Source organism: Laccaria bicolor, genomic scaffold (genome assembly GCF_000143565.1).
Source record: "Laccaria bicolor S238N-H82 LACBIscaffold_32 genomic scaffold, whole genome shotgun sequence".
Lineage (NCBI taxonomy): Eukaryota > Fungi > Basidiomycota > Agaricomycetes > Agaricales > Hydnangiaceae > Laccaria > Laccaria bicolor.
Window position 1 is genome coordinate 383,214 of NW_001889903.1, and position 11,855 is coordinate 395,068.

Consider the following 11,855-nt stretch of genomic DNA (forward strand, 5'->3'; position numbering starts at 1 on the left):
CGTGCGACGACACTTCATCCCCATATCCATACAGGTCGGACACATTTCGTGGCTCTCGAATCCGTTTGTCGAGCTGGACACCACCTGTACTGCTGAATGGAGGAGCGGTGGCGCGCTTGTCGTTGGTGGAGTTTGAGGGATTTTTGGTCCAAAAAAGGAGTGAATGGATCATGATGGTATGTTTTGCTGCCGTCTTGACTCTTGACTAGATGGCGGCTTCGCATGCTCTCGATCCGATATGCTGCTGCAGACTTGCTTGACCGCCTGTTCCAACATTTCTCACATTCTGGGCAACAAAGCTTGCTGTCGCTCGTAAACCCCGACGCTTGTCTGTAATAGAGTATCGGATTAGAGTATATATGTAAAATAGGGACTTACTTCTTCTTTGCTATACTTTCAGTGAACCAGCCTATGCTGCTACATTTATATATCATTTACCCTAATTGCCCACTAACCTGATGCATCAGAGGCGTTAACTGTGGGGCCTGTCAGTTAGCCACCAGAGCCTAAATACTCTCCATACTGGTCACTGGGGCCTTCGACGTTGCTGTCAGGGTCCTCCCCCTTTGTCGACGTCAGGGTCTACCTGCCATCACTGTCAGGGTCCCCTCCGTCGTCGCTGTCAGGGTCCTCCCTCTCCTCTGTCATCGCTGTCAGGGCCTGCCCACCGTCGCTGTCAGGGCCCCCTCCCGCCATCGCTGTCAGGGTCCTCTCTCCCCTCCGTCATCGCTGTCAGGGCCCTCCCCCCCTCGTTGTCGCTTCCTTCCCCTCCCTCGTCATCACCGTCAGGGTCTGCTCAACGTTGTGGGTCACTCGTCGTCGTCGCTGTCAGGCTCTTCGATTGCGTTTTCGATTTCGTTGTCACTGCTCACCCTTTCTGCCTCATCCTCTGCCTCATCCTCGTCATCATCATCGTCGACATCCATTCCGTCCTCCTCCCCCCCCCTCTTCTCTTCGTCATCTTCCTCTTCCTCCACATCCTGTAATGGCTGCTTCCAAATTGACTTGAAACTTTCATGGAGCTGCTGATGCAAGTCTGCTTGCTCCATGGAGTACGCGTGAAGGCCTTCCATAGAATCCTTGTCTGATAGTGTTCTTAGCTTTCCTCTTTCCTCCCACCACTGAGCCTTCCAAATCAAAAATGCCAATGTTCTTCTCATTTCCTCCCGAACGAGAAGAACCTCCTCATTTGCCCTATTTGCTCTCGCTCTGCTCTTCGCCCACTCAGATCGTAGGATATCATCCTCTGCCTCCTCCTCCCCAATTGCGAAGCCCTCCACGCGCCATATCCATGACAAAGTGCGACGCGTCTCCCCCGTTCCACCGTGTGGGCCTCGAGCTTCCCTCATGAGATCAATTCCAGGCCCCAGGGTGTCTGGTATGACCAATGTTCCTGGATCCTCCGCCCCAACGCCTGTGTCCTCCACTGTACCTCTCCTTCCCATGGTTACCCGCATCTTCTCTGGGTCGCTATATGCACGAATGTCGGAATCCAGAAGTACACGAAGGGTCTTCTCCCAGGCCCCTGGGCCAGAGAGGGAAAGCTTTGCCAATCTGGCCAGCCGATACTTCGACGCGGAAGCCCTAGCACGAGCATGCACCCGGTCGATAACCGAACGGGATCGCGTGCCCTCCCTCTGGCCTCTAACGTTTTTGTGCTTGAACAGGACCATCCGACTTTTAACGCGGAGGATATGTCGTAGGCTTTCCAATGCATCACTGCACTGGGCAGTCCGCAACTTCTCCTCGATGGCGATCAGGCGAGGGCTGCAGATGGATTTTCGGGCGCTGGGAGAGAGGGAGGAGGGGAGCCAGAGGTCGATTTGTTCCGGGTGATTGGACGTAGGCGGCTGTTTGAATCCCTCTGCTCTTGTGGCGCCGGGACTTTGTTCCTGCTCCATCTGCAGCCGCTGAAGGCCCGGCATATACACCCCTCGAATCTGCTCCCAGTGCTTAATCTTTGCACGCAACACGTTACGCATTTCCGTCAAGGAAGCAGCTTGCCCCGAAGTCCCACCCTTTTCTCGTGTTTTCGCCAGCTCGCAAAGTCTTCGCCTATTTGAAAATTAGTTCGGCGTTATAAAAAGGGAGTCGCGCGAACGTACTGAGAATCCTCCAGCTCCAAAGCCAAAACCATGAAGGAAGCCATACTAGTGGAGTGGAGACCTGCTTCTCCACCTTTCAATAAGCTCTCCTCCTCCTCCTCAGCCAGCTCCTTCCTAATTTCAGCCTCTGTCAAGCCTATTCAAAAAGGAAAGTCAGAAAGGCAAGAGAAATTGATGATCAGGACGCACAGAGCCCACGGGTCAAAAAGGGGTTAGCAGCCTGCTTGGGGTACATTGCCCTATCCCATTCCTCACACATCCTCTCCCACTCCGAAGATAGTTCTTTGGGGAGCGTGTTAGTAAATCCGCGATGGCCTTCAACCTGAACGTTCCTCTGTCGGATTGCAGTCGTATACTTTTTCATCAAAGTTTTGCCTGTGCCAGACGATTAGTAGTGCAATAATACATTTTTAAAACTGCTTACCCATGCCGCAGTACTTCAACCAGTTCCAGAAACCAAAGTGGTCGTCGATAACATCTTGACGTGATCCCGGACCTTGCGTCTTGGTGGCATTCCCAAGTGCATTATTTGCAGCCCATATCCTCTCACAGCCCTCCCCATCCGTCAGCCCCATTCCCAACGAGAGCTTGAAGGAGTACTCTTGATGCCCCACCTGTCCATGGCCGGGCTCGTGGAAGGCGGGAATTTGTGGGCGCATTTCGAGCGGTGAGGCTGGCAGAAGCTCCTTAGGCCAGTGGTTGTTCATCCTTGTATGAAGGTTTTTGAACCATTGGCACGCGATGTCGTAGCTGATGACGACAGGTATATTTGGGGAAGCGTTGCGAATGGCCGTGCCGAATATGTAGTCCATGTTGGCGTATCTATAAACTGTTAGCCGTTTGATGAAGGAGATGGACAAGGCCACGTACCTCTCGCCCTTTTGCAGATTCCCAACGCAGCTTGGAAGCACCATCTCTGATCGGGCGCACGAAACAGCCCCCACGCCTGTGAACCTGAGCCCCTTCGAAAACTTGGAGTTCGCCTTCGCCAAAGCTTGAAAGCCCACACACGTACTGATCTGAGCAAATCGTTAGGGCTTAACGGCGGCGGAATCAGGTGAAAACTTACGTCTTGATCACTTGCCCGAGACAACACATATGCCTCGTATCCTTCGCGTGGCACCATGTATGCCATTCCGATTCCCAGGCCAGGATCGTTTGAGAACGATGAAACCAATTGGTTCTTGAGACGAAAGTTGGCGTCCATGGAATAGATTAAATTGTACAGAAACCTGCAAGGTATTAGAACGGCCCTCGTTGTAAAACGTTGAACCTACTTGAGGGAATCCGGCGACTTCTCCCAGCCCTCAGGAAGGTTTATTCCTGGCCTTGGACAATGGGGGCAACTCAGTCCCAAATCGCCTGGGTTTACTCCTGCAACCCCCACAGGGTCATGACAAACCCCCCCCCTCTTCAACATCTTGAGGTGCCGAAATTGCAGGACCATCCGTAGAAGTGGTCGATACCTCGATTTCGGCACGTTGAGCCCTGTGTTGCTCGTCAACTTCTCCAGCGTCCGGTAAAAGTCGTATGTCGAACCCTTGGTGGTCAGCGCAAGTAGGTGGAGTAGCTGCAAAAGGTTGAAGGAGGCACATGTCTTTGGAATTTTCTGACTCGCAGGATACAGCCCGCGGCGAAGAAGCTGAATGTGCTTGGGTACGGAACGTTCGCAGCCGCAGTAGTCGAACGCCACGTCGTGGATGCCATTCGTGTGGAGAACTCGAAGATCAGTGTGGCAGGGTTCAGCGTTTTTGCACAGTGATCGAGCATGGTTCAGCTGCATGCGAAGCCCAAGGCTCTTGAGGGTTACAACGGTGAAGAAAGCTCCGTTCCACTTCTATTGCAATCAGAAAGTCAGCGCCCGCCATGGCTAAAGGGTGAGCCAGACAAACCTTTATTCGATGAAACGGCAGATGACGGTGCCGTCTAGCGCAACAAGAGCCGCACACGAGATCGGGGAAGAAGCAGTCGGTACAGCGGTGGTCGGGGGAGCCTGGGGTGACAGCCCTCCCAGCCAGACAATCTGGACAAGACCTTTCCCGTCGGAAATCTCCTCGGCCCTCCCTTCGAAGAAATTCATCGAGGTACTCTGTCCGATACCTTTCTTTCCATATGACATGTGGGCGCTTCTGATAAGTCATTAGCCCCCCAACACCAAACCATGATGTCGAACAGCTTACTGAAAGTCTACTTCGTGCTTTCCTTTTCTTTTTGTTGATCTCTGGCGGCATCCTGTCCTCAGCCATAACGTCCCCCTCCATCGCTTCATCATACCACTCTGATCCTGGGTCCAATCCTACTTCGTTGTTGTCCTCTGGCGCCCAAGAGTCCGAAGGAACCCACGCCAACTCCCCCGTTTGTGCCGCACGCCGAGTTTCGGAGACTAGTCGACGAGAGGCGTTGAACTGAGTGGCACGGGAATGTATAACATCCAAATCGTCGTCGAGAACCAGACGGTCGTGGTAAGCGCCGATCCTTTGGCGCTTAGAAGAACGGACGCTTCCGTCCGGGTTTCGACCAGCATTGAAGCGTGCAGTGTTGGCCATTCTAAGTAGATCTGTAAGTAAGTCTTCCACTGTCAGTATTACAAATTACACGTTCACGTGCTTCACGTGAATTCCACAAGCATCACACGAATTCAACAGGACCGTGTCACGATTCCACGAGCATCTTCACGCGAATCCAACAGGATCGTTCTTCAACTTCGCGATTTTACGCGTTGCGACGCCGCATTGACCCAGTAAGCCCTTTATATTTCTTTTTCACCCCCTTGCCTGGCCAGTTCGAGTGGATACTCCGAGCCCAGGGAATCTACTTCGGACTGGGCATTCTCTACCTCATGAATGACGGCGGGTACTCCGAGCCCGGGGAATCTGCTTGATTTTGTAAGGCCTTTTCCTCTCGCCACCGCCCCCTTTTTTTGGAGCATCCTATGAACAAAATTGATTTCTCTACAGGTCTAATGTCGTACAACACAACTGTTCTAGCCTGCAACAACCTCTGTCTTCCACAACTCCTGCTCGACAGCATTAAGCTTGAAGATGGATTGACTTACTTATTCAGTGGCTCCCCTCTAACCTCTCAAGCATCCTCGCCCCTCTCGACCCCGCCGGCGTCTCCAACATCCTCGCCACACCTGCTCGCCTTGCCTTCTGAGGCCTCACCGCACCAGCTCGCCTTCCCTTCTGAGGCCAACGACGACGACGTGCCTCTGCTGTCTATGCCACCAGCCCAGTTGGATCCACCACTACAAACGGATCCACCACGCCGCACAACACGTGCAAAGCAGCGAAGTCATTCCAATCGCAAGAATAAAAGGAAGATGGAGAGAGAAGCTGCCAGGCTCGAAAGCAAGGGTCGAAAAGAAACGTACAAAGCCCGTTCCTCCACGGTGAAGAAGCATATCAAACCCGCCAACCCTTATGAAACACAGTTTGACACCACAACCATCCCCATTGCCTCTTCGGGGTACGTTTCAGTCCCCGGGCGAAAATCCTCCTCCACATTCCCCCTCAAGAAGCTTGTGGGTCCTGATTCGCGGTTTAAGATGGAGAAAGTCGTTTGGGATGGCAAGTAAGTCCTTCTGCCTCTCTATTTCAGCAATCGCTCCAACGTATGATGTGGCAGGCACTCCATTCCCATTGTTGACAAAGACAGTCGAATCTTTGGGCTTTGCGCGGGTGCTGACGCGTCTGACTGGAACGAAGTACATCGGTCTGCTTCGATTGCTTTGGAGGATGCCCGCAGTCGACTGTCTTTGGGGAAAACGGACCGGAGGCATAGGCGGGGACGCTTCGTTGCATGAAACATCGGTATCTCACACGGGGGTGGTCAAACTCAGCCCATGGTATTGCGACACGATTCACCTGATGAAGAAATCCTCTCGGGACTTCTGAAGCACCCTTCGTTTGTACGAATGGCTGGGCATGCATCAGGTAGGAACCCAAACGTCTTGTTCTTTTTTCTGTACTCATAACGGCCAGGCATCTTTGGTACCTGGGCACCCAAGATGCACGCATACTACGCAGACCACCTTCACCGCCTCATGGACCATGACAAGACCCTCACTCGGAACTTTGAGAACAGCATCTTTTCAGCATGCGCCTTCAACTTTGGCCCACAAACCGTATGCTACCGGCACCGCGATCACGCCAACCTCCCATTTGGCTGGTGTGGCATCACCGCGCTTGGTAACTACGACTACAAATTGGGTGGGCATTTGATCCTTTGGGACCTCGGCCTGGTCATTGAGTTCCCACCTGGATCAACAATATTCATTCCCTCAGCCGCGCTAGAGCATTCAAACGCCTCCATTCAGAAGCATGAACGCCGGTATTCGTTTACGCAGTATACGTCAGGTGGAACATTCCGATGGGTTGACTATGGCTTTCAGAAGGCTGACGTCTACCTGGTGTCACTTTCAGAGGAGGGACGCCAGGCAGCCGCTCAGGAAGGTCGTGATAGACTAGCTTTTGGTCTCTCACTTTTCTCCACCCTTGACGAACTCCAGTAGGCCATACATAGATATCTTTTTTGTACCATTTTGTACATAGAAAACAGAAGATGCAACTTTACCAATGACTTGCCAGTGAACCTGAGCTTGACTGAGAGGATATATTAGTGTTTTGCATCATAGATGGACCGTTAAGGAGAGTCAATGCTAGAAGGACTAACGAAGTACATCGACGTGACGCGAGATTCTTGAGTGAGTGACTCTAACTCTTTTAACCAAACTTATCACATTGACTAGAAAGTTACATAGTCACTTTTACTAGACGATGAAAAGGTGTAAATAAGTAGTATTACATGGAGTTATTGTCTACTTCTCTATCTTCTAAGGGAGTAGCATGAAGTCCTCGCAAAATCACTGGATATCTCGCGAAATCACTGGATATCTCGCAAAGTCACTTTGCGAAATGTTGCGAAAACCCTGGAGCTTGAGATCTGAACTCAATCTCGGAAAACTTCTGCATGGTCCCCTCGCCGGCGGGGTTATCAGACAAGAACTTCTGCATGGTGCCCTTGCCGGATGGGGTTATCAGACAGGGAATCTGCAAAGTCACTTGGACTCACCCGGACCCTTTTGACCAATTTAACATATATTGTGATATATATTGCTCTGATCAAAAGGGAACAGTGACCGCGCTCCAGAAACAGACATGGGTAAGGCAGCCCATCCCCAGCACAAAGATCATTGTGCAGTTTATTATTATCGGTGAGCCGTACCCAATGGTCTAGATAGCTCTCGTTGAAGTCATTGATAACATGCAGGAACCAAGAGACTTTACAGAGAAAAGCTCGTGAAAGGGCTCAACGGTGCGTCCAGCCCTGGCACTTGGGGAATGGGTTAAAGCGACTCACCGGCCGCTCAAAGCTTAAAGGAGTACCGGCAAGCAAATGAGACACCAGATGAAGCTAACGCCAGGAAAGCAAGACACAGAGAAGCGGCGGCCAAGTACCGAACATCTCACAGGGCACAGATAAATTTTCGGGCGTGGCAGCGAGATCCCAAGTAAGTTGGACCATCTTGCCATGATCAAATTTGACAGTGTTTCTTAGGAATGCCGAAAAAATGCGTGTGTCAGAGGAGTTACTCGCCCCAATCCTGGCCGCCATGGACGGTGCTATTGCAGGGGTTGATGGCGGACGCTCAGATGCAGAGGTTGAAATCGGGCATTCAGATGGCAGCAAATAGGCTAGTGGATCACCAGGTCTAGGCACGTAGTTGAGGCGATATTAGTTGAGGCGATATTCACATCAAGCCCTGGGGATTTTGCCAATTGGCAAAATAACACAGGGGCTGAAACGTTTGGAGTTGCCCCTTTGGAATTTTATAAGTCCCAAAAAAAATTTATTGAGTCAAAAGACAGAGCACAGCCTGCACAGGCATCTAGTAGTTTCAAACGGCAGTCAGGTTAGAAAAAGGAAATCATAACCGCAATTCGCCATTGGATCAGAATTCTTTGAGTTGGGTGAGATCTACGAACGCGTGTTAGATGGAGGCTTACCAAATGTGTAGACGGCTTGCGCGAACGAGGATCTCTTCATCAGAATCAGCAAACACCCATGCGTCGTCTTGTTCGTCTCCGTCGGCCGATCCAGACTCCCATTCGCCGCTGGAATTGGGCTGGTCTTCAAAAAACTGGTTGATAGGAACGTCGAAAGGGCCCCCCGGAATGGGGATAGCCTCCAGGGTTCCGGTAGTATACGCGTGCCTGTAGACGTCTAAGGCGGCTTTGAAATCGGAGAACTTTTGTAGAATAGATTGAATGCGTCCATTTTTAGCAGGAAGCTTTTGTACCCGAATGGCGGCGTCATGCCTGGAGATAACTAGGGCGTCAGGACGGACCATGGGTAAGCGATATGTGGATTCGTTACCAAGCCGCAAACAGTCCAACCTCCTCGCCTTTGGTAATCACGTAGACGGCGTTAGGAAATTCGGACTCTCTTCCCACAAATTCGTTGGGGTGCGGAATGTAATAGATGGGCTGGAAATCCGTGCTGGCCCTCGCGCGATCGTTATCCACTGCGTTGCTGCCCGGACCTTTGGCCTTCATCACCTCTGGGGCTTTCGAAGGTTCAGCCCTGCGAGCGTCCCTGGGGGCAAATGTTGGGGCAGGTGAGGCGGTGGGCAGATGGAGCTTGACGGTGTGCTTCGTCTTGATGACGATTTCTGCGCCACGGCCTCCAACGAAGGGGTCCGCATTGGCTAAATGGGTACATTATTCACGAGGGAGCAAGCCGTCAGCTGAGGGAGGGCTCACCATCGGCGACGGCGCCTGAGACTCGCGTTGCTTTGCGCACTTGTGTTGGAGGAGGGAGGCGCATTGCCTGACCAGAGGTTGGGGGGGTTCGAAGCATCAGACCGGCGCCAGATGAAACATAATGGCCTTGAGAGGTCATTGGTTAGATTCTTTTTACAAGGGGCGATATTACCGACCATTGAAGTGGGTGGTGATCTCCGTGCCCTGCTTCTTGGGAGTCAGAGGCGCCGAGGTGATGGAGGGCGAAAACGTCGATGTGGAGTCGACGGTAGACGACAGCGAAGAAACGGTAGACAGAGTCGACGGCCTGGTGGGAGTCGACGACCTGGTGGATGATTTCTTGGAAGGCCACCTCATTGCTGCTTGTGGGAATGGAATTGGGGCGTAATCTTTATAGTATCAAATCAGCACTGGGAATCTAGACATGAGAGCGTGGACTTACTGGGGCGACGTTGCCCTAACTTCACCCTTTGCCAAATGAACAAAAGGATCGCGGCCGGTTGTGCGGAATGGTCATCTGAGTCGATCTCTATAGAATGAATTAGCACCAAAAAAGTAGATGATGAAATCTGGTGACTTACACGCGAATCTGACCTCAGTTTCTTCAGGACCCTCGATCTAGCATCGCACAAACAACAGGATTCTTCCCAGTGCGGATAGCCCTGAATGCATCCGTCAACGCAAGGAAACTTGGTAAACCCAGGATCCCGTTGTGTGCCCTGCCAGCAATTGGAATAAAATGCGAAGAGAAAATTGGCTGACCTTTCGTTCTGGTCACCCTCACCTGGTGCGCATCATCAGCGTAAACGAAGGCGAGCGTTCAGCTTACATCCTGATTGATAGTCCACTTACCTGACCTCACACAGATGCCTAATCCCGGAGGCTTCGCCGGTAGCCGCTTGAAGTTCCTGGAGAACGAGTTGCCCGAGTATACGAAGGCAGTCGCCAACAACCGAGACGGCGACTTCCTCTTGGACCTCCTGCGACGATTCTTCAAACGTTATCCAATGGAACTGGAAGACAACGTGGAGCCAACAGAAGAGACGCTCGCAAGTGTGAACGACGAGGAGCCAGACGAGGAGCCAGCACAAGTGGCTACCACCTTTATCATAAAACTAAGGCACTTGCCTGTAGAGCTGTGTGTATAAGTCCACAAGTTTTATGAAAGGCCTTTCATAGGTGTGTCCTGTGTCTTTCTTTCTCATAAAGGCTATGTTCTTCTCATAAGATATAGGCAAGGCCAAAGAGTGCTTTTCATAATTAAACCTGTGCGCTTTCAATAGGTATTTCATTCACTGGGTTAGGTGTATTCATTGCCTTTTTCATAATTAATGGTGTACACTTTCATTGAATATTTCATTAGGAATTTTGGGTGCTTTCATTGCTTTTTTCATAATTAATCCTGTGTGATTTCAATAAATATTTCATTCACTATGTTAGGTGTATTCAATGCCTCTATCATATCTAATGGTGTGCGCTTTCATTGAATATTTCATTAGGAATATTGGATGCTTTCATTGTACTTTTCATAATTAATGTTGTGCAATTTCAATAAATATCTCATTCCCTAGGTCAGGTGTATTCATTGCCTCTTTCATATTTAATGGTGTGCGCTTTCATTGAATATTTCATTAGGAATATTGGATGCTTTCATTGTACTTTTCATAATTAATGTTGTGCAATTTCAATAAATATCTCATTCCCTAGGTCAGGTGTATTCATTGCCTCTTTCATAATTAATGCTGTGCGCTTTCATTGAATATTTCATTATCAATTCTGGGTGCTTTCATTGTGCATTTCAATAAATATTTCATTAGCTAGGTTATATGTATTCATTGCTTCTTTCATAATTAATGATGTGCACTTTCATTGAATATTCCACAGCTTTCATTGGGATTTTTCATTGAGTATCTCAATATTTCATTCCAATTTCATATCTGCCCCCAGGGATATCATTATGATTTTTCATTATATTCCATGATAGCAATGAAATAGCTATTACAGTCCATCCAATGGGTCATTGGGAGGGTGGTCACATGACAAATTTCCAAAAATGGTAAAAAAACAAAAGTTGTAGCTCTTTACCATAGCTTCCAGAATCAGTTGGAATTATGTCCTAAAGTGCTTCCATTGTGGAGATATAAGGTAAAAGGTTTTCAAAAGTGCCGTGTTTTTTTTTGTTTTTTGCATTTTTCTTCATGAAAAGAACACTAAACAACATGATTTCAACAGATTTAGAAAGCTAAGAGAAGGGGCTACAACTATTGTATCGTGGGAAATTTCTCCCAACAAGGAAGGTACATGCCCTAAAAGGGTAATTGACACTGACAGACTACAAAAGTAATTTATAGCCTACAAAGTTTACTAATAGACTACAAAAAAGACTACAAAAGTTGGACATAGACCACAAAGGTCAGACAAAGACTACAAAAATTAGTAGTGTCTGCTTTTCTCATTACAAAAGTAATAGTGTCCGCTTTTTGAGACTACAAAAATTAGTAGTGTCTGTTTTTTCAGACTACAATGGTTTGTAGTGTCCGCTTTTTGAGACTACAAAAGTTAGTAGTGTCTGCTTTTTCAGACTACAATGGTTTGTAGTGTCCGCTTTTTTCATTATAAAAGTTAATAGTGTCCACTTTTTGAGACTACAATGGTTTGTAGTGTCCGCTTTTTGAGACTACAAAAGTTAGTAGTGTCTGCTTTTTCAGACTACAATGGTTTGTAGAGTCCGCTTTGTTCATTATAAAAGTTAATAGTGTCCACTTTTTGAGACTACAATGGTTTGTAGTGTCCGCTTTTTTCATTACAAAAGTTAATTGTATTTGCCTTTTCAGACTACAATGGTTTGTAGTGTGTCCGCTTTTTTCATTACAAAAGTTAATTGTGTCCACTTTTCTGACATATAGTATGTAGTGTGGTTAACTATATATATATAGGTCATTGGGGATATGATTGAAGGATTGGGATGAGTTGACATTCTGCCACT

The 11,855-nt window shown here is 49.0% G+C and overlaps 4 protein-coding genes across 4 annotated transcripts; 3 read left to right on the forward strand and 1 right to left on the reverse strand.

The window, feature by feature from the left end:
* Nucleotides 1-5,325: 5,325 nt before the first annotated feature.
* LACBIDRAFT_306858 (uncharacterized protein) lies at nt 5,326-5,910 on the forward strand (the record flags this gene model as incomplete). Its single annotated transcript, XM_001885539.1, has 2 exons — nt 5,326-5,678; nt 5,733-5,910. 2 exons carry the CDS (start codon nt 5,326-5,328, stop codon nt 5,908-5,910), a joined length of 531 nt encoding a protein of 176 aa, XP_001885574.1.
* A 39-nt stretch (nt 5,911-5,949) lies between these two features.
* LACBIDRAFT_306859 (uncharacterized protein) lies at nt 5,950-6,618 on the forward strand (the record flags this gene model as incomplete). Its single annotated transcript, XM_001885540.1, has 2 exons — nt 5,950-6,040; nt 6,089-6,618. 2 exons carry the CDS (start codon nt 5,950-5,952, stop codon nt 6,616-6,618), a joined length of 621 nt encoding a protein of 206 aa, XP_001885575.1.
* Nucleotides 6,619-7,964: 1,346 nt separating this feature from the next.
* LACBIDRAFT_306860 (uncharacterized protein) lies at nt 7,965-9,226 on the reverse strand (the record flags this gene model as incomplete). The annotated part of the gene is made up of 5 exons (XM_001885611.1): nt 7,965-7,983; nt 8,114-8,425; nt 8,484-8,814; nt 8,870-8,995; nt 9,046-9,226. The coding sequence occupies 5 exons, from the start codon at nt 9,224-9,226 to the stop codon at nt 7,965-7,967; spliced, it is 969 nt and encodes a 322-aa protein (XP_001885646.1).
* A 382-nt stretch (nt 9,227-9,608) lies between these two features.
* Nucleotides 9,609-10,017, forward strand: LACBIDRAFT_306861 (uncharacterized protein; the record flags this gene model as incomplete). Its single annotated transcript, XM_001885541.1, has 2 exons — nt 9,609-9,656; nt 9,736-10,017. 2 exons carry the CDS (start codon nt 9,609-9,611, stop codon nt 10,015-10,017), a joined length of 330 nt encoding a protein of 109 aa, XP_001885576.1.
* Nucleotides 10,018-11,855: the final 1,838 nt, after the last annotated feature.